This window comes from Ambystoma mexicanum, chromosome 3q, assembly GCF_040938575.1.
Source record: "Ambystoma mexicanum isolate Mex_15411 chromosome 3q, UKY_AmexF1_1, whole genome shotgun sequence".
In the NCBI taxonomy this organism is placed as follows: domain Eukaryota; kingdom Metazoa; phylum Chordata; class Amphibia; order Caudata; family Ambystomatidae; genus Ambystoma; species Ambystoma mexicanum.
Genome location: NC_090926.1, coordinates 1,116,609,023 through 1,116,636,460, shown reverse-complemented (window position 1 = coordinate 1,116,636,460; position 27,438 = coordinate 1,116,609,023). Strand labels below are relative to the sequence as shown.

Sequence of the window (27,438 nt, the reverse complement as noted above, 5' to 3'; positions counted from 1 at the left end):
TGCTAGCAAACAACACACAGGCCCCCAGTAGCCCGCAAAAGCTTCTGCTTTGCTGGGCACTGGAAGTCCTTATAAGGATTTACCTGGCCTCTCAGGCCAGGAAGAAGGCTAAAGAACAAGATGGCCAAAGGACAAGCGAAAAACTATGTGGCTTGGCCATGTTTGGACCCTAGCCGCAGTTGGTAGCCATACAGGGTAAACTTGGCAAGGCTAAAACGAAAAGTTCCAAAAAATCAGAAAAAAGTACTGCTGCCACCAGCTTAACCTTTTAGCACAGCAAGAGTAACCAGAAATCATCTGAGTGTTAGTCGAGGGCTAAATAAAAAGTGTACTCCATTGTACTGCAGTGTAAGCGGCATTGTACAATGAGAAGTTACCACAAGTGATGCAAAGTAACCAAAAGTAGTAACACAAAAACACGACTAAGAGAAACAAGGTTTCCCAGTACTGACAGCCTGAAGGACATGCCAGTTTACCATAACATATGAGCAAAAGCCAGTGTAGTGAAGCTTATGATTTCACTGCACTGCGAAAAGAGCAGGTCAGTATCAAAAAATAAAAGCAAAATGTTTGAGGGTTCCATAAAGATGGAAGGAAAGGTGCAGTAAAGAGTACTCTTTCCTAACAGACTGCAAGACTTGTCCTTGGCCTCAAGCCCAGGGATTGTATCGCTCCACTGGCTCCTTGTGGCTGCAAGGATCAAGTTCAAGACCCTTTTCATTGTCCGCAAGGCTATCTGGGGTCTGGGACCGCACTACCTCCAACTTTTCTTTCCTAAACATCTTCCTTGTGGGGCCCTGCACTCATCCACCTTGAACTCTGGGGGTCAGACGCTTCTCCAAGCAGAGAGTTCGGGTAGTTCTCTTTCCTCGACTGGCGCCTCCCTTTGTCTCTCAAACTTGAGCAGAACCACCACCGGTTCTGGAAGCAACTCAAGCTCTTCCTTTTTGCTTCCACTATCTCTTCCTCTCCCTTGCTGATGTCCCTGACTGCTCCACGCACTAGTCACCTGGCCACCCACTGAAACTTGGGCCCATGCTCCTGCATGTACAGTTGCCCTTGCACAACTCCTCCAACACCTAAGGGTTTATATCAGCAACTCTAAAGTCCCTTGTCTCTCTGCACTTATGAGCCACACTCCGGCAGCACACCATACCACCCTCCCTCACTCCCTCCCTGGCCTTTCTCCCTTCCCTCCTCCCTCACTTGCGCATTCTGAATGACACAATGCCTAGTAAGATCGTTGTTGTTTTGTCCCCCTCCTTGTCTTGTCACGCCTAGAAACACTTTTGTACAGGCTCGTTGTAAGTGACATATATCATATCATGTCAGTATTTTCATTAACGATGCAGATGAGTGGTCCTACCATGTCTTGTGTACAGGGCCTTGCAAATCCTCGGACCAGTCCTTTATGGTACGTTCAGAGATTTAATTTGGGACATTTTGGAGTAGCAGGGTGCAACTTCAAAACTTGTTGAAAGCATTACAAGGCCAGGCTCTCAATCTATTTGTTTAGTTATGGGTACACTAATAGGTAGAGGGTGGGGATGTGCTGAGTTCAGTGCCATGCAGGCCCACAGAGGTCACATGCTGCTCCACCTCCTCAGATGGCTCAGTATAATGCACAAGTGTTTGTGCGGCACACACAGTGTGTGCTATTGCTCATACACAGTGTGATCTGCACTATTATTCCCCTAAAGCAAAGTGCTGAATAACCCTTGGCTTAAAGGGAATAACATAAGCACATAGTTGTAGTGTTCATGCACGAAGTGGGTGATGTCACCGGAAGGTGAATGGGCAGAAGAAGAGATTAAGAGAAATAAATACTTTAAACACACAGCTGGTTTTCTGTTAAATCTATAATCTATAAATAGACACATAACATTGGCTGGGAAACATGGAGGTGCTTCCATGCTTGCCACAAGCCTTCATCTAATAGAGCAAGGTTCTACTTTCAGTTTCAAGACCCCAGGTGCGATCACCGAACCTGCTACTGGTTACACAAATGCAGATGTCACACCTTTAGCCCAGTGCTTGCCACATGTCCACCTGTGCTCATGAAATGTGGACACTCCGCTGCCTCCCACAAGGACATCTGATGTTGCTTTACCCTGTATGCCCCGACACACTATATTTGCTGGTGATACAGCAGAAAACTAGAGAGCTCAGTGTGGCTAAAGGTTTTCATCTTCTATACAATTGTGCCACAAGCTATAAAATTACACCACAAGATCAATCCACAAGAGGTGCTTTTTCCCCTGCTCTCATCTGTGAGGAGCCAGGAATGAGACGCGGACACTGGTGGGTTCATGGTTTTGGCCATAAACCTTTATTGACAAATGAAAAAGAGGTTGGGAAATGCCTCTGTCCCTATACTAAGCAGCGTTTCCCTACTTCAAACAAAAACGAAGGGTCTGTCGAATGTCAGAATGTCCAATGAAAAACATCCTCTGTCCAAAGTACTATTCTGGCCCTCACATTATAAAAAATCAACTCTAGGGTGGAAGGAAAAATGTCTTTGGCCTTGAGTAGTGTACAGATGTTCAAAAAGAAAATGTGCAACTCCCACACAAACGTTTCAGAAGTTCCTTTGTTTTATACTTTCAAGAATATTAGTTCCTTATGTTTCTCTTGATGAACACAACTGGTACAAAAACAACTTGGCTGTTGGTCTGTATCTTGGTAGGACAACTGGTGTACTCTCCTGCCATGTTTTCACTCCTCTTCAATGTTTAATCACAGCCTTTTTTATAGTCCTCATGTATCCTTTTCAGCACTTCGTTAGATGATGTATTTTACACACACTGTTCCACTTGACCTTGCTTCCCTACCAGGGTTTTCTCATCAGAACACACTTGCAACTTGCATCCACCTACTATACCCTCCTGCCAGGGCTTTCTTATATGAATACACTTGCAACTGCCTGGTATACTCTCCTGCCAGAGCTTTTCTCTTGTGACTTACTTAAATCTGTCTGCTATACTATCCTGCCAACATACAAGTTCCACAAATAGCTACCCTGCTTTTACACACTGTAAACTGTACAGATCTGCATAGACTTAATTCAGCAGTAGTACAACAGGTCAGTGAAAGAGTACTAATTTTAATTAACATACGCATATAAAAATCAAATAAAAGAAGATAAAATAATACGCAAAGAAATTGTATCCAGAAAACATGTCCAACTGGTGTTTTAACACGCAAACCAAGAATGTCATCTTTCTACTATTTCTTGTTGCTGGTTTTGTCGGGTTAGTAGCACAAGTGAGAGGCTAGTACCAAATAAATGTACATGCATTGGGCCTCTCTATTTGGTGTCTACACATATTAGTGTTTCTAGATTCGAAGGGAGCACAATCGTGAACCAGTCTGTTTTGTGGGCTCCTTCGAAAGCCGTCTTCAGGACACTTGATAAGGATTGAGCGTGTAATCGTAGCACGTTTCTTCATACATATGAAACCATGTGCATTGGATACTTTAGTTTATTAGTGTGTAAAGTGGTCATCCCGGATTTCCCATTGATGGAGCTATCCAGTGAGTTTGTATAATTCACAACTGCAAGGGTATATATATTTGCTTGCAGAATAAAGGTGCAGGCCGTCTGGTATATTAGTTACTATTGTAACACTGGGTGACTTGTCCTCGCGTCCATGTGCTTCCGTACACGGAGTGCCGGCAGCCATTCAAAATGCTGTGCAGTTCAAATTCAAGGAGTTGATTTCACTTAAATCTCACTTCGAGGTCACTATGGCGTGCGGTTCTAGCACGGTAGAAGCTGACGAGAAATACACTCCTCTGAAGCGGTCTCCCACTCGAGAAACATCGAGAAAAGACATTGCCAAGTGAGATTTAAGTGAAAGATTTAGACCAGAATATCATTGAACCCATGAAAAGCTCTACGCCGTGGGTGTTGCCGATTTGTACATTTTCCCAAGAATGACTCTGGGTGGTGGAGGGAGACATTTGGTTGTGTTTCGACATGCGCACTGCACACCAAGCCATACAAAGGGAGAGGTGTCTGGCACTGGGTAGGACTAATATGATGCATCTTCTACATAGGGCGACCTGTTTTTCCTAAACTGAATTTAAACAAAGGTTAACACCATGTAGAATTACATTAGTTATCCTGATGCATCACAAGCTTTACAATAGACCTAGGATTATTCCGATATAAGTGCCTTAGCTTTGGCACTTCATCTGCGGCGGAAATCTTTCAGGAGGAGGAAGTGCACAAGGTAATTGGACACGTCCCGAAATGTCTTAATCAGTGATGACAATTTGGTTTTTGGAACCATTCAAGAAGCATGCAATACCACCTAGTGCAGAGTTTGCATGGCTCTAGAGAAGCACAGCTGACTCTCAATATTGTCAAATGTAAATTTGCCCAGCAATGATAAATGTAAATTTGACAAATCCACAAAATGTTTTAGGCATATATTCTCAGGTGGTGGTCTTAAACCTGACCCTGGTTAAGTGCAAACACTTGTATCCACACCAAGCAATACCAATATATCTGTAGTGCTATCATCGCTGGGCGTGGCAAGCTATTGCACCCAGTACAGTAAAGACTTTGCCTCCCTATGCACGCCCCTGCATCTTCAACAAAACAATCTGTGACTTCAGAGTGCCAACAAGAGTTCTGTCTGATAAAATACCGCATTCCATCTGCTGCTAGCATGGCTAATTATGACCTAGTTGTCTACACTGAACTTAGTGGATGCAGGGTTTGGTGCCACCTGGCTCGACACAAGACTTGCTAGTCTTCTTCGCAATATCAGTCTCCGTGTTACAGAACAAGCTTATTCGCAAGCTGAAAAAGAAATCCTGGCTACAGTGTAGGCTTGTAAACTCTATAATCTGTTCCTTTATGTTAAATGATTTACAATTATCATAAATTAAGCTTTTATTTATGGAAAGCATAATGCCAAGATGCCTCTCTGGATAGCCTTTAAAGAGGAACAACCCTCCAGATTTTCTTTCTAGGCACCCTTTACCTACGACTCATGATACTAGGACATGGGCACCATCATTCAAGAAACATCACAGGACTCCATGTCTTAAAATACTACATTTCAGTCCGGCAGGTGGCATGACCTACGCGCTGCATATTAATTATGTCAAATGGTGACCACGTTGTACTGGAAACATTTGCACTTATGAATGATGCACGCTGTCATGTTGCAAAGGACAATTTGAAGACACTTCCTATCGGCTATCTGTCCCAGGAGCCGTGCGAGTCAGGAAAGAAAAGAAAAGGTCAGGAGAGGTCCTGAGGAACAGTGCCTGTTCGTGCTCCACGCTGTATGCGCAAGAGGAAGGAGTCTCACTTCAATTCCGGTGAAATGTGGAGTTTGGACAAAACCTCCTTTGCTGTCTGCCACGAACCTGCCCACCTGCGCCCAGCAGCCTCTATAACAGCCCAGGCCCCGCGCACACATGTGTGCGCGAGCACTTAAAGTGCGTAGGAAGTGCCCTGGCTGTTTGGCTGCTAATGCTGCTCTTCCAGTGCCTGTTTTGTGCTATGCGCTGTATGTGCAAGAGGAATGAGTGTCCCTTCAATTCCAGCAAAACATGGAGTTTGGACAAAAGTAACTTTTATTAATTGTTCGAACTGGAGTTGTGCATTGTGCTTTGAAGTACCTGCTCACGTTTAACACAGCCCCTTCTCTTGTTCCCAGCCTCCTTTGCTGTCTGCAACGAACCCGCCCACCTGCGCCCAGCAGCCTCTCTAACAGCCCAGAGCCTGCGCACACGTGAAGTGTGTAGGAAGTGCCCTGGCTGTTCGGGAGCTTCGGGGCTGCGAGCTTTTTTGTGTCAGGTAGTCCTTGTTGCGTTTATTACATTGCTATTATAAGGATTGGATGCATTTTTTTATTTATTTTTTTGAAGCAGTCCACTTTGAATTTCAGATTTGCTAATTTAACTTATCTACAATAACTGACTATACTAGAACTTAGTAAGTGGAGTGAAACGGGCTCAGAGCAATGAGGAGAAACAAAATACTCCCTCATTCCCCCCCTTAGGAAAGAGCCGGGAGTGGATTTTTTCGCTGCGATTAGTACGCGGCGGGCCAGTCTGGCTCGGGCTGCGGCGCTCCCCCTTCCCCTACCGGGTATGGATGAGGAGGAGCTTCTACAGTGTACACAGGACTGCTCTGTAGCATTAAGAAGCCATGAGGAGATCGGAGACTCCTCGCAACCTTTGTTTATGGAGGATTTACTGATTGAGAGTTCTAACACGAATTCCAACTGCCTTTCACCATCATTTGCACCTCACTCTTTGGGCAATGGTAAAGATGAGTCTCACATTGACACTCCCTTGATTTTACTGCCAGAGAATTCTACTCTGAATCCAACTACAGGGGTGTGTGATGATGTGGGTGCGGGGGGGGAAAGGGGTGCGGAGAGTGAGCTGAATTAACGATGCTAGGCATCTTTACTAGACTTACCCTTGCTGAGTTGCGTAAGCAAACTGATCTGCTTAACAAATTAGCTGAGGATTCTGCCTTGCTACCCTTGAGACTGGGCAATGCCATACAACATGTAACTCAAGGGTTGTTTGGGTGAGCCGGTTTGTACGGTTGACAAGTGGGACATGAGTGGAATTATCAAAGACGCTTGGCCCACTGCGGCACCAAGGGAAGTGATTACAATCCTGATTCTTCGGTGGTAAATGTAGATTTGCATTCAAAAGAAGTAATTATCCTTCCTGAGGATTATGATGGGGGAATTGAGGGCACAAAGATGCCACCAACCCCAGTACAGACGGTGAAAAACAAATCCGCTAAAAAAACAAGACAAAAAAACAATCTAAACTTGTAAAAAAATTGGAGTTAAACAAAAAATCATCCAGAAAATTCTTAAGAGACTATGGGTTTAAACATACAATGGAGGAGGGAAAGAGGGGGTGCTGGCTTCTTCTGTACCTATTGTTATCAAGGAAATGGATCAGGTGGTTAGATCTGCAGCAAAGGGTATACAGCCCAAACTGTACTCCACTGACCAAGCCACTCAGAGTGAATATGTGGAAGGTGAGGACCAGTTGTTTGATACCATGAAAATGAAAATAAATCCTAACACTGCCAAACAACTGAAGTCTCTGGATAATGGGTTAAATGCTATCTTTGGGATTTTCAAAATACCAGGGAATGCTTTGGATAAAGAGTTGCAGATTGTTGCTGAGAGTGATAAAGGGTCTTTGAACGGTCTGGGAGCGGGATCAACAGGGGCAATTGAAGAGGTTGAAGCGTGTAGAACTTATGCTTCAATGATGAAAACTGTGCCAACTGTAACTGGTATCAGGGGCAAGTCCTTTACAGTAAATAAAGGCTTATGACAGAAAAATGGTGAAAACACCAATCCCTTCACTAATAATACCTCAGTAAGTGCCCCAAATTTTATCCCAGCGATGAATGGGACAAAAACAACTAAGAAAACTAACAGCAAGGAGTTGAGTAATAAAAACTGTAGAAAGTGGGCTTAATGAAGAAATACTGATGCAGGCCATCTATAAGGTTCTAAGTCGGGCATAAAAGATCCAATGGTGACTATGAATGTAGATCCAAATCAAATAAAAGAGACCGTGGGCAATGAAACAAATATTGTGGAAAGTGGAATCAATGAAGAAACACTGATGAAGGCTGTCCAGAAGGTCCTGGCTTTAGGTCAAGGCCTAAAAGAGCCAAAGGTGACTATGAATGTGGAGCTAAATCAAATGAGTTACATACTTATGAAACCCTGGGTAATGAATCTAACAGGAATAGAATTGAACCATTTGTATACTCAAACGAGGGTAGTGTGGAAAAGGAGGAAACTTGGTTTGAATATTGTATGAATAATTGAAGAAAACCTGTTTATCCTGAAATCCCAGGTCTTATCCTATGCTCAATGTTTAACGAGGTGGGGCAGAGACCCCTAAATAGACCTTTAATTTTTTCATTATTTGCTACCATACCTGAATTAAGTCTTATTGCCTCAGCAGATATACTGCTGATTGCCTTTATCCATAAGAATAGATATGACTTTGTTAGATTGGTCATACCCTCACCTGTTGTCTTCTCTTTTGATGACGGAAGCAGAATCCCTTCATCGCAGAAGCTTCAACCTGTTTACATTTATGCCTCCAATTCCTTTTATGGAAGCCCAAAGAAGTGGAGCCATGACAAGGAACGATGCATCCTGTAAGTCAAAAGCTGGGCCGAATCAGAGCAGAAGAGAAGACAATCTAGATCGTCGGGACTGGAGGTGGTTGGCCTTTTCACTGAGAGATTCTATCAACACATTGAAACAGTTGGAGAAACCCCTCTAGCAGGGGGCCTCTTTGGAGACAAGTCAGCTGGAACTCACAAGGATGCTATCATTTGCTCAATAATGTTAGCCTAACTGATAAACTTTCCTCATTTGATTTTGTCATAATACAGGAAACATGGTCTCGGGAGAAATAAGGCTGTGATGGTTTTGTAGTGGATGAATTGTGCGCTACGGGTGGGGATAAGGGATGCCACAAGGGTGGTTTGATGCTGGCTCACAAAATATCTGAACATATTAAAAAAACGGGGTTGGAGCAATGTGCCATCTTTCTTGGCTGTTAAATTTAAGACTGGTGTGAACGGCAGTGGTTATCCACTGCTAATAATGAATGACTACCGGAATCCACTTGTCTACTCAGATGCTCAATTGGAGATTGAGTTGACCAATTTGGGGCAAAAAATTGATCTATGGCTATTTGATAACATGGGAGGTCAAATCATAATTGCTGGAGACCTTAACGCCGATTGTCTGATCGATAGGGTGGTGGGGGATGCCCTATATTCAAATGGGACTTCACACACACCTAAGGGTGGACACCCCAAACTTAGAGGCATTCTCTGGTTACAATTTTGTGATCAATGGGGTCTAGAATTGACCCACAATGAGCATTATACATGGACGGCAAGATTTTTTTTTCTCAATAATTGACTATCTTTTTATGTGCCAAATTGCAGTACAACACTTCTAATGTCAATGTTGAAACTGTAAATGTCAGCAATCATTGTATGCGATCTATTGAAATAGAGAGTAGGATCCAACAACAACCTGTTTCTATTTATTATAAAGAAGGTATTCTGGTCAATCCAGCAGGGAATCTTATCAAATGGACATTTTCCAAGGCACTGAAATTTACCTTAACAATGGTAATGGAATATGAAGGAGCCCCATAGTGTCAAAGAAGAAATAGGTATTCGGTAAAACATTTTTCCCAATATATCGACAAAAATACTAAGCCCATGGTCAAACTGAAAGGGGTTAGGTCCAAAGCAATGAAAACCAGGAGCCATTGCAACGATTTTGAGGTTCACAAAAGAAAATCCATAATGCGGAAAGAGTTACGGCAGTTCCGTGCACTGGTAAAGAATGCCATTGACCTGTATAAGAGGAAGAAAAAAATATCAAGCAGAATTATAAAAACTGGTTGATTAATCACAGAAATATTAGAGCTCAACTAGATGGTGAATTTATGCTGGACTCTTTAAGAGGTAACAACTCTAATTTCTGGAATCTCATTAACACAGAAGGCTCTCAGAAAACTATGGCCATGAATCCTATATCAGTAGATGTATGGGAAGGTCATTTTGGGAGTTTATACAAAAGGGAGCTCAGTGGCACAACATTAGTTCTGACTCTAATATTGTGGTTGGCTGACATCTCTGTTGAAAGATTTGTCGATTTATTACAAAGTCAGAAAAATTCAGGGGCTCCTGGTCCCAATAACCTCTCAAATAAATTCTTGAAACTTAATCCTTTATATTGGGGAAGAATTCTAACTATGCTATATAGTGACGTATTGGTGACTAAGAGTATCCCCAGCTCTTGGAGGGTCTCCATTGTACTACCAATTTACAAAAAGGGCTCGCGTATGTGCCCCACTAGCTATAGGCCAATCGCCATTGCAGATCCTGATTCTAAAATATTTGCATCAATGGTTCTAGTTAACATACAAGATTGGATTTTGAATAACCACATTCTCGATAGTAAACAAATTGGTTTTAAGAAAAACTGTGGCACAGATTGTGGAGGCTTAATACTGCTTTGCCTACAAAGCCAATCAATGAGAAAGGGAGCAAGGGCAACGTATATAGCGTCAATGGACTTGAGATGGCGTTTGATTTAGTTGAGATACATTATGGAAGAGATTGAGTGAATTAGCATGCCTAAACATCTCCTTGAAATCGTGATTACTCTTTATACAGACACCAAACTTATAGTACGTCTAAATTCAGAGGGTTTATTAACCAGAGATAGCGACATACAATGGCTTACGCCAAGGTTGCATGTTAGCACCTACAATTTTTTATTTATATGTAAGTGGCGCTGAGAACGCTCTGAAAAATAAGGGTTTGGTCTCGCCTAAATTGGAGAATGTTCGATTATATTGGCTTGCCTTATCGGACGATTTCTTGTTATTGGACAATACTAAAGTGGGTTTACAACGACTTGTCACGGAATTTGAAAATTTTATTAATCAGTTACAACTTAAAATTAACCCTATGAAAACTACTATTGTCCGCATGGGTAATCCAAGTAAGAGTGAGAATGCCACCACATGGTACTGCGATGGAAAGCATATTAAAATTCCAAAAAACATAGCAGGCCCTCCTCTCCAGAAAGAACATGGCATGATAACCTGTTCTGAGATGAGTTTGCAGCACACGCTTTTTGCTCACTGTACCTTTTACAGATGGGAAATATCCATTTGCATATGTTAATGTTATGTTAGTGCGCGGTACAACTGTCCTTTAACATTATCACCACCGAAGTGGTCCCCTGGCGCTCTGGCGGCTCTGAAAAGGGGAGGAGAGGGGGTGGGTTAGTGGGGAATAAGCTGGAAAAGTGCAAGAGAGCAGTGATGTGCTGTTGGCAGCCTCAGCCCGGTGGGTCAGTTGGCTGGACTTGGGGTGTTTTATGGTCCGTAGTCATCGTGTGCTGTTGTGCAAGTCTATGTGTGGTTTCTTTTTTTGTTGGATTGTTGTGAAGTTTGTGCAGATTGCTGCGTTTTAGGCTTGTGGTTGCGTTTGGTTATAGTTTGAGAGGTGTATGTAGAGGGATGGAATTGTTAGTTGGTTGGTTAGTTGGCATTGCTGTCCTTGTAATTGTGGGATTCCATCTAGGTGCGGTACATGCTAACAGTCACATTTCTATCTAGATTTGACGCAATATAGGTTCAGAATTCTAAGTGTGGTGCATGCTAAGAATCACATTTCTGAAATTCCATCCAAGTGTCGCATATGCTAACAGTCACATTTCTATCCAGAGGCGACGCGGGCTAAGCTTGAGAATTCTAACAATCAGTCCAGACCAGACGTGGACTCCCTGCTCACTGTGCTTAGAGAGGCTCAGCTTCACCTCACTGATGATGCCCAACAAGCCAGAAACACGTGTATGGGGTTGCTGTTGGTACTCTTGTTCATAAAGGAATTGCCATGGCATTTTGGTGCTGGACTGCCCATGTGGGTGGGACAAAGATTGATATGCAAATGGATAATTCCCATCTGTGAAAGGTACAGTGAGCAAAAAGCAGTTGGCTGTGAACTCCCAATGGTGAACTCCCAATGTGGTTAACAACCACTGAACAGGTTATCATGCCTTGTTCTTCCGAGAGAGGGGCGCCTGCTACCTTTTGTTGAATATTAAAATTCAACTAGCATTTAAATACTTAGGTTATTGCTTCTCTGGTACAGGTTCAATCTCTTTAATGAAAACTCAGTTAAATGCACAAATGCATCTTATCGAAAAGAAATTTGGCAAGTTTACAAGGCTTCTATATGGTATGGAATTGTTTGCCTCATATTTTATGGAGTACCTAAAGTTGCTTGAGGGTAGACTATGGAGAGGTATTTCTTTTTTTTTTTTAACCAAAGTGTATACCTATTGAAGTCATCAGATACGAATTTGGGATTCAATCTCTGCACTCGGTGCTTGGGAAAAGACTCCTGCTGTGGAGGAAATGTATTATGCCAAGGGGCAACGATTTATATGTTACTGCCGGTATTACCACATCTTGTTTGTTTATGAAGAATTTGCACTTTGAAGGTGAACTTTGGCTCAAGAATATGGGTATTGCACGTTGCACTTTACTTAACAAACCCAACAAGATAAAAATAATTAGAGGTAATGATTGGCTTGATACCTTAAATGCGGTATCCAGCTCCAAATTGTATAGCCAGACTTATTCTGCATGAACACATTTTCCTGAAATGGAAGGGTACTTGTGCAAGTATCCTTCCAGGGAGACTAGGAATTAATTAATGCGTTACTGAATGAATGTGATGCTGACAAATCAAATTAGGAATATAAGAACGAAAATTGGGGGAAGGTTGGCAATGGTGTCATTTTTATAAAAAACAGGGGGTGGAGGAAACACTTCAACATTTGCTACTCACCTGTCCTCCTCTTTATTTCGCTCAATTTGTGAACTCTATTTCCTGTGTTAATCGAGAATGGCTATTTATTTTCAAATTTGTTTATTGGCATGTGTTATCTTACAGTAAAAACATATCGGGCTGCATTTAATAGCAGGTATAGCAATACTTGCTTAATAAACAGTAACATTTTTTTAAATTTTTTTATTAGGGTAACTTAACATTTAACTGTCTCCTAGTTTCAACTTCTTTGCTCAAAAGTCTTGGCAAACGTTATGGTGGGGTATTGGGAGCAGGGGAGGCGGGGATCCAAAGTTTCAGGGGCTCGGCGCGACCTGGGTCTGTCTCTGCAATGAGTGTTGTGTTCCTGCAGCGCGGTGTGGTCGGGTCCTTTTTCATTCATGGGGGTTTATCATCTGGGGAGGAAAGCATGCTAATAGTTATTTCCTTCCAGGCCTCCAAGGTAGAGCTTGATTCGTCGGTTGACCTGATGACGCTGTCCTCCCATGCTCTTGTTTCCGCGTTAATGCACCTTTCTAGTTCATTGCGCCATGCCTTATGATTCGGGCCTGTGGGTTTTTTCCAGGCCATGGCAATTTGTCTTTTAGCCAGTATACAGGTCAAGTCCTTAAGTTTCACCCATTGTTTGAGTTTGGCTGGCCTGGGGTGTGTTCCTAGGAGGCACTCCTCTGGGGACCACTTGTAGTTGGGGGAGCCCGCTTTTTCAAAGGTCTGTTTTATTTTCATCCATAAGGATTGCGATATATTGCATTCCCAGAACATGTGAAGTAGGTCTGCCCCGTCTGCTTTGCACCATGTGCAGTGAGCTTCCTTTTGTTTGTTAATTTTCGCTATACTGCAGGGGGTCAGATATGTTTGATGTAGCATGCTCAGTTGTATAAAACTGAATCTGTGGTTTCTGGACACAGCTTTGGGGTATGCTAGCGCGCTGTTCCATTCCCCTTCTGACAGTTCCCGTCCCAGATCTGTCTCCCATCTCTTTTTCATTGTCTCACTTTTTGGGTTGGGTGTGTCGCTGAGGTGGCTGTATATCTGAGAGACCGCTCTCTGTCCCTCTCCCAGATTATATAACAGCGTTATAAGAGGGGCTGACTCTGGTTCCTCTGGCCAAACGTCCCATTTTTTCTTAGCCGTTTCCCGTATCCTGCGGTACCCGAGGAATTGGCCAGCATGTATGTCCTCCTCTTTTTGTAACGACTCAAACTCCCTGAAGGAGCCTTCGTCGTACAGGTCCCCCCAAGTATAGACACCGTTCCTCTCCCAGTGTCTAAGGTGAAGTAGGTCCACACCTGATTTACACATATCTTGGATCAGTGCCATATTTGCCTCCCCAGGATGGCAATGAAGGGTATGTCACTCAGTAGGTGTTGTGGTGCCCATATGAGTTCTCTCTGATGTATAGGGGAAATCATGGATTGTATTAGGGGTGTCTCGGACGTGGTGTCGTCGGCCAACCATTTGGACACAAAGCTGAGTTGAGCAGCTACATAGTATTTTTCAAAGTTCGGGAGTTGGATACCTCCTTGTGCGTATGTTAATACCTGGGTAGAGTGTGCTATTTTGTGTCTGGCCTGCCCCCAAACAAAGGCACAAACAATTGAATCAAGCAGGCGAAAGAACGTAGTTTTGATGTAGTATTGTACGTTCTGGAATTTGTATAGGAACCTGGGGAGGATAATCATTTTAACTACAGAGGACCTGCCCATCACTGATAGGGGAAGTTTTGCCCAGAAGCTCATTGATTTGCGTAGTGCAGGTATCTCCGCCATCGTGTTGTGCTCATGCATAAGTTCCGGGGTGTGCATTATTTGGATTCCGAGGTAACGGAATGTCGTGGTCTGCCATTGTATACCTAGTGCAGGGAGCTCCTCCCTGTCTCTGCCTCTCAGTCCTGCCAGTGGGAACAGGCAGGATTTAGCTCTGATGAATCGTATGCCCAAGACCTTGGAGAAGTTGTCGAGGACTTCCAACATGGTTGGAATGTTAAGGTGCGGGTCTCTGACGTACAACAGGACATCGTCCGCATAGAGCGAAATGATGGGGTCCGTCCAGCCAAGTCTTATCCCTGCACCAAAGAACTGTTTCCTGAAATAAATTGCAATGGTTTCTAACCCGAGAATATATAGCATGGGAGACAGCGGGCATCCCTGTCTTGTGCCCCTACATATGTCCCATATTTCTGACACATGTCTCCCAGTTTTCACCTGAGCCCTTGGTCTGGTGTATAATATTTTGACCCATCGAACAAACCCCGGACCAAAACCGAATTCCTTTAGGACTGCTAGCAACCATTCCCAAAATATAGAATCAAATGCTTTGATGGCATCAAGCGACAGTAAGGCATAGGGTTCGGGATTCGTGTCTGTTTGTTCAACTATGTGTTGTAGTCTGCGTAAATTCATGGTTGTGTTGCGTCCTGGTATAAATCCGCATTGGTCTGTGTGAATAATGTCGCCTATGAGTCTAGAAAGGCTTTTAGCTAGGATTGTAGTCAATAATTTGACGTCATAATTAAGCATGTCTAGGGGTCGATATGATTCGCAGTGTTCAACCGGTTTGTTTTGCTTGAGGACTGGGATCACAAGGGTTTCCCTCATGCTGTCAGGTAGGATAGCTCGCTCGTATGTTTCTAGGAAGACTTTGTGTAACAGTGGGACCAGGGAAGAGTTGTATGACTTATAAAATTCTGAGGGTAACCCGTCAGTGCCCGGGGCCTTGCATGTAGCCTGTGATTTAATTGCCTCAGCTATGTCTTCCGCAGTGATTTCAGCATCTAAGGCTTTGGCTTGTGTAGGGGAGAGCCTGGGTAGTCCTATTTCATCTAGGGTGTCCATTATCTGTTCTAGGGGGATTTCAGCTTTGTGTGAGTACAGGTGCGCATAATAATTTTTAAAGGTGTCATTTATGTTATGTTGGGCTTGGTGTACGTTGCCGTCCTTGTCCTGTAGGGAAGTAATTGTGTGCCTGGGGTGTTCTTTCCTGCAGAGCCAAGCCAGCAGCCTGCCAGGCCTGTCAGCTTCCGTGTGTGCTCTGTTCGTTCTGGTAGTATAATCAAACTTGGCCAGTCTATCCCAGGCCTTCGTGCATTCGACTCTAAGGACTTTAAGCTTGTCTTCCCGTTGCTGTGGGCTTAAAGGACTGTTATCAAGCCTCTCTATCTCTCTTTCTCTTTGTGTTAGTTCGTCTCTCAACTGTTTTCTCACACCTCCAGCCTTTGCTATAATTTCACATAGGGCTTCCCATATGGTACTCGCGTGTTCTACACTCCCTGTATTTAGCTCTATATAGTTGTCTATTGAGTCCTGGAGTTCATCTTTAAAAACTTGGTCCTTCAGGGCTTCCACCGGCATTCGCCACATGGGAATGGGTGGTCGTGGGCCAGCATGGTTCCACTCTATCACCAATGGAGAGTGGTCAGAAATCGTCCTACCCAGGTACTGTGCCTCTTCCATCTGGGGTAGGTGTTCCCTTCCTAAAAAGACATAATCTAGTCTCGTATGGAGGCCATGAGGGGACGAATACTAAGAGTAGGTGCGTGTCTGTGGCTGTAACTCCCTCCATATGTCGGCAAGATCTAGTCTATCCGTCACTGCGTTTAGTGGGGTCGTAGCCATTGATGGGCGCTAGGCAAGGGTAGGGATCTATCTAGGTCTGGGTTGTGGGTGCAGTTAAAGTCCCCTCCCCAAATAAAAAGGCCATCTCTGTGTGGTGTGACTCGAGTACATTGAATCGAGGTGGGCTGGGACATTACTATTGGGGAGGTAAGAGTTCACTATGCAAACTTCTTGCTGTTCTATGCATCCGAGCAGTATCACGAACCTGCCCTCTGGGTCTTGTACTGCTTTCTTTAATTGAAATGGGAGTTGGGGATGGATCCATGTATAGACCCCTCTAGTGTACTTGGAGTAGGCAGTTCCGTACCCCTGCCCCCCCCCCAGTGTTCCTGGAGTTTGGTGGTGGATTCTGCAGTGCAGTGTCTTTCCTGTAAGAGCGCTATCATTATCCCCTTTCTGTGTAGATAGGACTTAATTCTGTTCCTTCGAAGGTAAGTGCCGAGTCCCCTTACGTTCCATGTCATGATTTTTATTTTCATCGTCATGTCATGGGGGGTGTTGTGGTGTTCGCAGTTTTCCAGGTGGGCTCCCGTGGTCGGGGTGTTTTTGGTAAGGAGCTTTGTCAATGCGACTGGATTCCTGGAGCGTATTCCCCTCTCCTAATTCCCTCTCTGCAGCTGGCATAATGTGGTATGGAGACTTACCAACTTTTTCAACTGTCATTCCAATGAATGAACTAACTAAAGCATTTAACTGTGAACTGCCCCCAGCAGTTGCGTTGAACTTGCAGCGCTCAGGGGCTCCCGAGCCTTCTGGCCCTCTCCAGGCCTTCCGGTGTGGGCTGTGTGCAAGCATTTGACTCGCACATCTCTTTTGGGGGCGACCATTGGCGTGGTCGGGTGTGGTGCCTCATGCTTCTGCCCGGTATTGCTATCGTCATATTATGGTCTGGGTTGGCTGAGTTGTATCTCTGTGTGGAGTTGACGACCGGTGTGGATGGTTGTGGCTTCCTGCTTTATCCGTTGTTGGTCCTTGGTGGTTCCTCTGTCGTCCGCTAAGTTATTGTGCTCAAGCCACATGTTCGCTGCAGCTGGCATCTCCAAGAAGAGTGCTTTCCCTTTATAGAGGACTTTGAGGCGAGAGGGGTAGAGCAGCATGTATTTTAGATTAAGTTTACGGAGTCTCGCTTTTACTGGTATGAATGAATTCATGGCACGCTGTACTGCGGGGGTGTAATCTGGATATGACAATTGACGAGTCTTGTCTTTTAATTTCTCCTCCTTCTCTGGAATAGCGCAATATTGTCTCTCTGTCTCGAAAGTTTAAAATTTTTGCAATAATCTGGCGTGGGTGTGAGCCCGGTGGCGGGCGCTTTTGAAGGGATCTATGGGCGCGTTCTACTGAGAACCCTTGCGAGAGTTTTCCTGCACCAATTTCTTGTTGCAGCATTGTCTCTATAAATTCTGTGGGATCTGGGCCTTCCATATCTTCGGGAACACCTAGGATCCTGATGTTGCGCCGTGCTCGGCCTTCTGCGTCTTCGGATCGTGTTTCCAGTCTTGCCACTTTCTGTTCCTGGTCTAGGACTCGCTTCTTCAGGTCTGTGGTGTTTTCAACATTGACCTGTAAAGTGGCTTCGTTGGCGTTGACTCTTTCGGTCAGATTTCGTGCGTCTTGTCGCATGAGCTGCATATCCACTTTCATTTTGTCAATCTTTCCTTCAATGGAGGCACAGAGCGCTGCAATGGCTTGAAGGACTTGTGTATCACCAGATACTGCTGCCCTATGTGATGGTTCATCAGTGGGTATAGGTTCTGACAGTGGCAACTGTTTAGGCCTCACCGTCGTGTAGGTATCCATTGTCATGGATTTCGGTTTGGCTCTGGGCGGAGACATCCTTTCCCTCTGGGCTGCCGTGCCAGCCTCTTCTATTCGTTGGGTGCCTATCTAAGTACCAAGTTTCCGGTGAAGAACCGGAGCTGACGCCCCCCCCCCCTTGCGCGTTATTGCCGCGTCTAGTTAGGTTCAGCCATCGATGATGTTAGGGGGGGTGACCTTGGCAGCGTTGAGTCGTGCTCCCGTGTGATCACGGTGATGTGGTACCACCCGGGTTCAAGCAGTTCAGTGTAATCGCCTGTCAGGCGTGCATGTATTGGGGATATTTGTGAGCTGTATTTAGGGATGTCTTATGCTGGGCAAGGCAGCTAGTCCTGGTCCCCCTGCCCACCGGCTCTGACAGTTGGGCTGGCGCCCTCGTTATATTTCCATAGCAGCATGGGGGGTGGGGGAGTGCAAGTCAGCCACTCACTGTTATCGGTGTTGGCGATCGTTCCCGTGTCGCAGGCCTGTCCCCGCGGTTCGGTCCATTGAGGTCTGGCCCCGGGGCCGCTCCCCGTGCCTCTGGGGAGAGTCGGTTCCCTCCTCCTCGCGTTCGGTTGCCAGTGGGGCCCAGCGCCTGTGTTCTCGGGCAGCGAGAGGAGGCCCTCGCCTCTGGTTCCCGCTGCGTAGGATCCCTGCTCACTCCAAGCGGTCGGCTGTCCGCGGTCTGCAAGTCGCGGCGCTGCACAGTTCCGCAGTGTCTCCTCCAGTCCTCGGTGGGGGGGGGGGCCGAGGGTGAGCCCAGGGGGTGGGAGTTAGCTCGTCGGGAAGGAGAGGACTGTTCCACGGGTCTCACTGCAGCCTCGCCACTTCACTCGGCGGCACTCGGGATCGCAACGGTCGCCGCCATCTTGGGTCTTCAGGGGCGTCTTTGCTCACCTCGTTCAGGGTGATGCCGACTCTGATTTTGTTAGTAGTTGCCGTAGTTGCCTGTTGCAGTAAGCTAAAGGATCGCGGGCAGGAGCTTCGCAGATGCACGTCTTTACGGCATGCAAGCTGGCCACGCCCCCACCGAGAATGGCTATGGCATAGAATGAGACATGAAAATTCAGTAGCCCTTATATTATGAGTCACTGCCTTTTATAAAAATATCTGCGATCTTTCCTAGTGTCACAGTATAGTTTGGGATGTTTTAAAAACGGTGTAATATTTTTAGGAATATAAATGAGTTTATATTGTAACAAGTACGTTTGATGGATTAACTATTTATGTGTGTACGTTGTGTATTTCTGATATGCTTTTTTGTATAATTTTGTAAAGTTTCGTTAAGATATTGGTACTTTCTTCTTCTCTTTTAATTAATGTAATCGACAAATGTATGTTCTGCTATGAAATTGTAGGTTTTTTTAGATGGATATGTTGCGTTTCTTGATATGCTTCAGTAAAATGCTTTTGTATTATATTGTAAAGGTTTAATATGAACCAAAACAAATAAATGCATTTGGACCAGAATATATTTGCCATCCCTGCATTGTTCCTGGAAAAGGGGATTGAGCTCAAGAAGGTCACTAGGCGCAATAAATGTTTGTGGAAACAATCCCCAAAGTATTGGTTCTACAAGATTGACTTCTTAGATGGAGTCCATGCTGGACAATTGTTCCATTTCGAGAGCTTGGCTCCGCATAGGTACCCTCAACCACTGAAAATGTACCTCTCACATTTTGGGATTTAGGTAGCCATTTGATTTGTTGTGGCTCATAACCTATGCTACCTATGTGGTAGCCTTGGATGAAATGTCCTGTTACCCTGGCTTACAAATTGTTACATCCAAGGCGGAACACGCTATGATTTCCCCTTTCGATAATATGTTTGCAGCTTATGGCATCCCAAGTGTGGCAAACTCAGAAAATGGTCCTTAGTTGGGCAGTCTGGTTTTTGACTTCTTTGCTGAGTATTTAGGTTTCCCTCACCACATAATTCCACCTCAGTGGCCCCAGACAAATGGAACTATTGAAAGGTTCATGGCAAACCTCCAAATAACATTTCAGATTGCCAATCTTTTCAGATTGCCAATGACTCCTACATGCAGGCATTTCCTGCATGTCAGTTGCTGCGACAAGACTACCGAAATACTCTGCATAGTACCACCGGGACATGCCCATCTGAACTGATGTTCAATCGATACATTTGTACAAGCATACCTCGCATTTATGGGACAGGTCTTGACAAAAGCGTGTTACTGGACATACAAGAAAGGGAACCCAGCAACAAAAATAAAATGAAAATGTACACAAGAGCTGTTAGGCAAGATTGTATGCAGTACCGTTTCGGTGCACTTTAATAATAATCTTGACCTCCTGGCTATAGGGACCCAACCTTTGGTATAAGTCTGAACTACACAGGTTGGTAGTGTTGCTGAGCAGCCAGGCTGATCTCAAGAGGGGTCAATGTGAGCAGTAATGTGACACAGAGCTTCACAGTACAGTTATTCAAATAAAATTACACTCAAGGTTTCTTGATAACATTTATTTCATAGGCAGTTGTATAAGCCTTCTCAGAAGGGACCAATATATAGAACACTTATAATATGCTTCAAAACACACTGTTTCTCTAAATCAGATACCCATTGGGGATGGCAGACAGACACGTCCTACACCCTCAGGTGACTTAAATAACTAGGACACTGTGGACATTGATTCATCACTGGTACATTTAGAGCAATACTGAGTCTGGTGTAAAAGACAGAAGAGGGGAATAAAAAAAAAGGATAACAAATAATAAACGGGCAAGTACGTTTAAAAACCTTCCATTGTAAAATAAGTTGAACCCTTTCCAGAGGAAAAGATAAAGCACAGAGTCAAAGGAAAGAATAGTCTCTCAGGGAGCCAGGACAGCCAATGTTAATTGCACCATGTCTAGGGGAGCTAAAGATCTTCTTTGCAGGTAGGTAAAACAATGTTTTTAGGAATGTTTGTAGAAAATGGAACACTTGAAGGGCCACAAGCTGGGAGGCTTGTGAGGGGCAAAGCTTTAGCAACTCTGCAAGGTAACCAAGGCAGGTCTCAACCGAGAGCAAGCAAGGTTACACAACAAGAGGTAGGTTCGCTTAGACGTTACAGTACCTCTGGTTAGAAGAAATGGTTCCATATGGCTTCTGTTCCTGTACAGCTCTGCAGATCCTGTTGTTCCTGAGCCTCTGTCGTGGGGACAAGAGGGAGGAAGTCTGGGGGACTCCTGCTCTGCAATCTGTGTTTCAGCTCCTCGCGTCTGACGGCAAATAGCAACACTGCGGTTCACGGATACCCCTCTGGACTTTCCTCTCATCTGGGGTCCAGCACTCTGTTCAGGTGGCTCAGGCTTTGTCAGTCCTGCTTCAGGGAAGACCGGAGGATCTTCTTGGCGTTCTGGTCTGACTTAAAAGCAACGCACACAATCTGGTGTTCCTCTCCCTGCCGCAGCAGTGGGAAGTACAGCCAGCTCCGAGATGATGTCCAGACGGGCTTACTTTGGATTTGATTGTTCCCACCAACCCAATGGGAGAAGTCGTCCTTGCAGGGCTTCTCTAGTCGAGGCGAATTCTGAGCTTCAGCACAGCAGCAGGGCTTCATCGGACAAACCAACAGTCCAGGAGTTGGAGCAGGCATCTCTTCCAAGTTCTTCTTCGGATTCCTTCATCCAGTGGTCGATTCTGCCTTCCAAACCAAAAAGCCTCGCCTTTTTATGCAGGTTTCTCCCATTCTTTCCAGCATAGCTGTCAATCACACAGCAGGGTGGCTGTCCTTGCCGGACAGCCAACCGGCCAATCGCCTTTTGGGTGCATTCCTGTAACCAAGGGGATTAAGCACAGGGAGTTTCGGGCACATCCTTCACTTCCTGCCCCTGCCAGAAATACTGGAGCCAGAGACGGGCTTCACTCGTGAATCCCGCCAAAGACAAAACAAACAAAGGGACCAAACCTTGTTTGGCGTGCAGAGTAAATCTCAAGAAGGACCTTTCCAACAAGAAATGGCGAAAAGAGGACCAGGGCCATTTTGACAAAATGGGCATCCATGGGTGCTTTACTGCTGCTGCGAACGCAGCCCTCGGTAGAAACACACAATAGTAGTTAAAAGTAAACCACTGCCACCAGCCATTAATTATAGAAAGGGTCACATATAAATGTCATATGAGAAACTGGACAAATGGGATACTAAGTAACCCCTCCAGCACCCGATGGTAAGATTGTGTGTGCTGGGTCTAGAAAGTTACAAAATGTAAGTAAAGTCAATTTCACTTCACTGCTCTTGGAGACAGTTGTTTCACCAAGAGAAGGTATTTAAACCTTTGGAAAATCTAAAAGACTTTGTTGATGCCTATGGAGTTTGTCAGACTTCAAAGTCAAAAGAAACAGCGTCCAAATCACAATAAAAATACATGAGCGGGTGAGAAAAAGGGCTCACTCTCTCCAGGTTAGAAATTAAGTCTTTAAGTCCAGCAAAAGAGCTGGGGGTCTCTAAGGTAGAGAGGAATTAGCACATTTCTGAGAATTCTCCCTGAAGAAGAGGCGAAGAGCAAACCAGCATCTTTTAGTGAAGGTGATTGTGTTTTAGCATGTCAGTCGCAATTGAACAAAACAGTACCTGCATTGAACCTTCTACCTTTAACTATAACGGGATCAATAATCTCAGCTCAACGTATAAGCAGTCTGGAAGAAGGAGACAGTGATGCTGATTTGGCAGACAGTTAAGATGATGTGAGAGATTGCGCTGTCACCACTAGAGGCCGGTCACATAGGATTGTACGAATGCCTAAGTGGTGGATTGAACAGATGGGCTAAGTGTGAATTTACTGTTTGAGTGGGTGTGGATGTATGTAGTCCTCTCTTTGTATTCCTGGAAGAGCGGGTTGACAGAAGGAGAGATGAAGGTAAATACGTTAAAATGATTCAACACACACAAATGCTCTGTCTCATTCGTTCATTGTGTGTGTTGAATCTATTAATAGACATGTAACGATAGTGGCATGGTCCGGGCTAGGAGGCAGAGTCCCAGTGCACACAATGAACGAGTCACCCCTGCATACCACAGCATTTTGACAGCACATTGTAACCGCATTCTATGCAATCGCACATTAGACAGCTTGTGTACTAATGTGGGGAATCTGTATTTTCCTGTTGCTTAGCTTTTGGATTTTAAGTGTCACATCTCTTCTGTCTGCAGGCTACACCCAGTGCATCTTGGTGGGCCATGACTGGGGTGGAATCCTTGCTTGGGCCTTTGCTGTGTCCCACCCTGAAATGGTGTCTAAACTTATTGTGATGAACGCCCCACATCTTCCAGCATTTAAAGGTACATTTTGGCCAATTTATGTACTGTGATCCCTACCCACTTATCTTAAATGCTTTTGTCTTAATACGTCATTGATTGAACAACGTTATTGAAATAGTGAATATACTTGTATACACCTCACACTTTGTTTAATTACGGTCCTCCTAGTGGCAAACCTTTGGGGGTTGCACTGATAAGAAATCATGCTCGATTGGCACTGAAGATGAGCGAAAATAATTTGACTGATTTCTTTGTATTTTTTTTTTTTAAGAAGTCTTGCTAAGCCAGGGCAAGAGGGGAGGGCATGGTGACATTTCAGGTGTCTGTGTCTAAGGAATGATGCTGCACCTAATAGGTGAGGCCCAACTAGACGTAAATAGTTATGCTTCTGTTACTGTTGGGATGTTGGTACTGAAGTTCAGACTAATGCTTCCAATTTTGGTTACGGGGAAAGACTTATTTGCTTATGATTGTCTCCCTTCTGTAATGGCCCAGTTGAGCTAAAACATTGTAGTGGAATTCTTACTGGTGTATTTAGCGGTGTTAGTAAAAGCCTTGTTGGTTTGGTTTTGGGTTTGAGTAGATCAGGACATTTTCTTCTAGATATTTCGCGAATTTGGGCATGAAGAGATTGGCACAGGAGAATTAACTTGATGTAGAGGAGAAAAGCAGAGCAATCCAGCATATACCAAGAAACAATGGGACCAATTCGCTTACAAGTTTTCTCCACTTGCGTTGTCTAGGGCACATGCAGGTACTCCAGCATTCTGCATGTGCACTAATTCACAAAGGTTAATCTGTGTTTTGACCAAGAAGGAGACTATCAAAGGACTTGTAGACACAGATAGAAAGTTTGATTGTGCAGATACCAGCTGAAGAGGAGCAAATTTGAAACTTATGCTGGATGCATATGTAAAAGCAGGTGAGGTCAAATGAACAAATAAGTGGATGGGAAAGGTCACAATGTCCCATAAGTTAATCTCTGAAGGGGTCTTACCTTACCTCATCAGAAAAGTTCAGTAGTAGTAAGAGTCAGTTCAAAGCAGCAAACACTACTTATCATTCTTGATCAGCTCTCCTCTCCTGAGAGCTTGGTGAAGTCTGAAGTAATGTCACAGGACAGTTCATTTCTTCCCTGTTGGTGGTGTGAAGATTGTCAAACACGTCATTATAGTCCATGCCAAGATCACAATCTTGTTAGATTTGTTTTCCCCATGTCAGTACCCAGACTCAATCAGAGGTCTCTAGTTCCTAAAATCCCTTAGGGAGCCGCTGGGTCTGCAGTTGTTTGCCTTCTGACTGCTGGGCAACAAGGTTTACTATTCTTTGGACTTTCCAGACTCACCCACAAAGTGTGGTTTTACTGCTACAAATTAGCTTGTTAATATCTGAGTTTTCCCTTAAGGCGGTCATGGAAGGTGTCCCACAAGGTCTCGGGCCGAGGAGTGCAAGTCACTTCCCTGGGGTCACCCGGAGCACCTTAATGTCTTTCAGTTCCCACCTCTTTGGCCCTCTCCTCTAGCTCTTTCCTACTCCTCTACCCTTGTTTTCCCCTCCCCTGTCTTGCTCTTCTCCCTGCTCCTATCTCGTACTGCCTCCTCTCTCCTGCTCGCTGTTGTCCTCCTTGGAGATGTGATGGAGAAATTACAGAACAAAACCTGTGTGCAAAAGAATGGCTGGCCCTTCAATTGGATGCTTGTTTGCAACTTGGGCTAGTCAGCTCCACACCGCAAATGCATAAATTGGTGGACCATCAACCTTGAGTCAGGTGAGTTTACACTGTTGGCTGTCCAACTCTTAACGTGGCACTGCCAAGGACCTATTTATTTAACACTACATTGGTCATGAGCAACCCCGTTCCGCAATCCATATTGGCAATCCGCATCCGCAGCTATTTCTTTGTGGAGAATTTGGGTTTGCGAGCCAGTTAGAAAAATGTCTGTTATTCCTGGACCAGTGGGTGTTATGGGGAGGGTCACAGTATGCACGTGGTTTTGCACACACAGATTCACTGCTGTTGTGCAGTGCACTTGCAGAATGCAGCTACAGTGTTAGGGGAGGTACTGCCACAGGTGAAAAAAAATCCATTATTCCCAGAGGGATGTGCTTCCCTCTGCAGCGTCCGTCTTCTTGTACCCTGCCATGGGTTTGCAGAAGAATGTGCAGGCCCACGGCAGTAATTCCTGCCTCACATGGCACAGAAACTTCTTCCATGCATGGTATGAAGACTCTGTTGTGTTTTTTTTTAAAAAAATTCTAACCGTCAAATGTACAAAGAAATGTTGTGTCATTTGGAGCAATGGTTCCACTATGGTCTGACACTGCAAATTCTCTAATCCCATGTGCATAGGTGGCTGACACCAACTCTCCACATGGGGTCTAAGCGTGCTCTGGTGTTAGGAAAGCACCAGACACCTAAATGAGTGAAGGATGTGGTGAGGTGTTAGCTTGAGTGTGAATGGTTGGGTCGCTTAAGAGTACTCTGAAATGCATAATGCTGGACTTGTCTGTGGCATGGGGAGGGTCCTCTGTCCTATTCATTAATGTAACATGAGCAGGGCAGGCGCTGTGACTGTCAAGGAATGCTGTTTCATTACGGGACCTCAGGCAACACAAACAAGAGGTTACCCCAAGCTAGTCTAGAAACACCTAGGACCAATGGGGGTCAAAAGGCAAAAAATTGGTTCAGGCTACTGGGGGGGGTCATAGAGATGTAGTCTCTATGTGCTGCTCCTCACCCAAGGGGCTATTCGGAACCAGAGCCCCATGAAGAGCCCCCACTCAAGGTAGTTCCCCCTCCCCCTTCCGAGGTGACTGACATCCAGGGTGCGGCGCTGGCGAAACCCCCAAGGCTCTGGACCCAGGGAGTTGAGAGATAATTGGCAAGTACGCGGTGGTGGTATGTGGCCAGCCCCTGAGCCGCTGCAGAGGACCGTGAAATTCATCCCACTGAGTGCAGGCTGTGGGAGGCCTGTGACTCCTGGGGTGTGGGGACCGTGGCCCGGTGACCCCCATCCCCCTTCCCGGAGCTGTGCCACCCCGGGGGGGGAGAGCAAACTCCAGGAGGAACATGACAAAGACAGCAGAGTGAAAGCCCTCCCCCACCCAGAGCGTGGAGCGGTGCCAGACCCTCCCCAGGCTCCGGCGACTCCACCAGACCGAATATCAGGCTGCTGAGGTACGGCTGAGCCCTCACCAGCCAGTGCTGCTGCACCCCTGTGACTCCCAACACAAAGGGAGCCACCTGCTGAACCATCCAGCCTGATGCAGAACACTGGGTGCGCGAGCGCTCTCGCCCCAGCGGAGGCCTCCCCCGGCGTCCACCTGCCGCATTGCCCTGCACCAGAGCCCCCACAACCTGGGGCCCACCTCCCCGCCGCACCTCAGTACCATTCGAGTGGATCTCCAAGGAGGCCCTAGTGAGGATTCCCGGGCTCCAGAGTGAGCTGTCACACCGGGCTCTGCGATGTGCAAGTCACACCGGGAGGGACGCATGGCGCCTTTGCCCCAGCTGAGGCCCACCACCACAGACTTCCACCTGCCACATTGAATATTTCTCCTGGTGCAGGACAGAGGCCCTTCCACGATCAGGGCCTACCTCCTGGCCTCACACCAGAGCAAGTGTGAGACTTTGCACCCCCTGCTGTATCCTGCAAGTTAGACCGGGAGGAAAGCGATTTTGTTCTGTAAACCCCTCCAGGAGAGGCAGCCCGATAACTACCTTGGATGACCGTATCCAGGGCCTCAAAGCGTACCGAACCTCCGTAGACCGACTAGAGACCCACATTGACATGAGACTCTCTCAGCTGGAGAGAAGGGAAGAGAAGTGCGCATTTAAAATTTTTCAGGCTACCAGAGTTAGACAGAGAAACGCAGAACAAAATCATTAGTCATAAATTAGATTGTTAGGAAGCTCTTCAATGAAGAAAAATAAATCAAAAAACCCACCATTGATGGAGCGCATAAAGAGCAGGGGGAGCTCCAGAGGCCCAAGATCAGTACTGGCCGAGATACCATTACTTTGCAGAAAAATGAGAACTGAGAATCCTGGGTTTTGATGTCACAACCGTCCTTAACTAAAGGAATTAAAAAAAAAAAAATGTTTTTATTTGTAATTTGCAGTTTATTCAAACTTTTATTACAAAACACGCAACACGAAACACAGAGCTCAGAAGAAAGGAAAGGAAAAAATATATAATTATGATGCAGCAGCGGCAACACAATGTTTTCCTATTCTGATGATGGTTTCATTACTTCATTTAGTATAATCCTTTCCAAGAAATGAATCACCGCACATGTTAACTGAACATTGATGCTAGACAACATCCTATACCACCAATCA

The 27,438-nt window shown here is 45.3% G+C and overlaps 1 protein-coding gene across 2 annotated transcripts in view; it reads left to right on the top strand.

Annotated features, from left to right (window-relative positions):
- Positions 1 to 27,438, top strand: part of LOC138447657 (epoxide hydrolase 3-like) — a 374,419-nt gene that overhangs the window by 231,014 nt on the left and 115,967 nt on the right. Inside the window, exon 5 of one of the 2 annotated variants that reach the window (XM_069603882.1) lies at positions 22,989 to 23,117. The exons of the other annotated variant lie outside the window; for it this stretch is intronic. Within the exon in view, the coding sequence (XP_069459983.1) occupies positions 22,989 to 23,117 (129 nt within the window). The remainder of the gene's footprint in view (positions 1 to 22,988; positions 23,118 to 27,438) is intronic. 2 annotated transcript variants of the gene reach the window in all.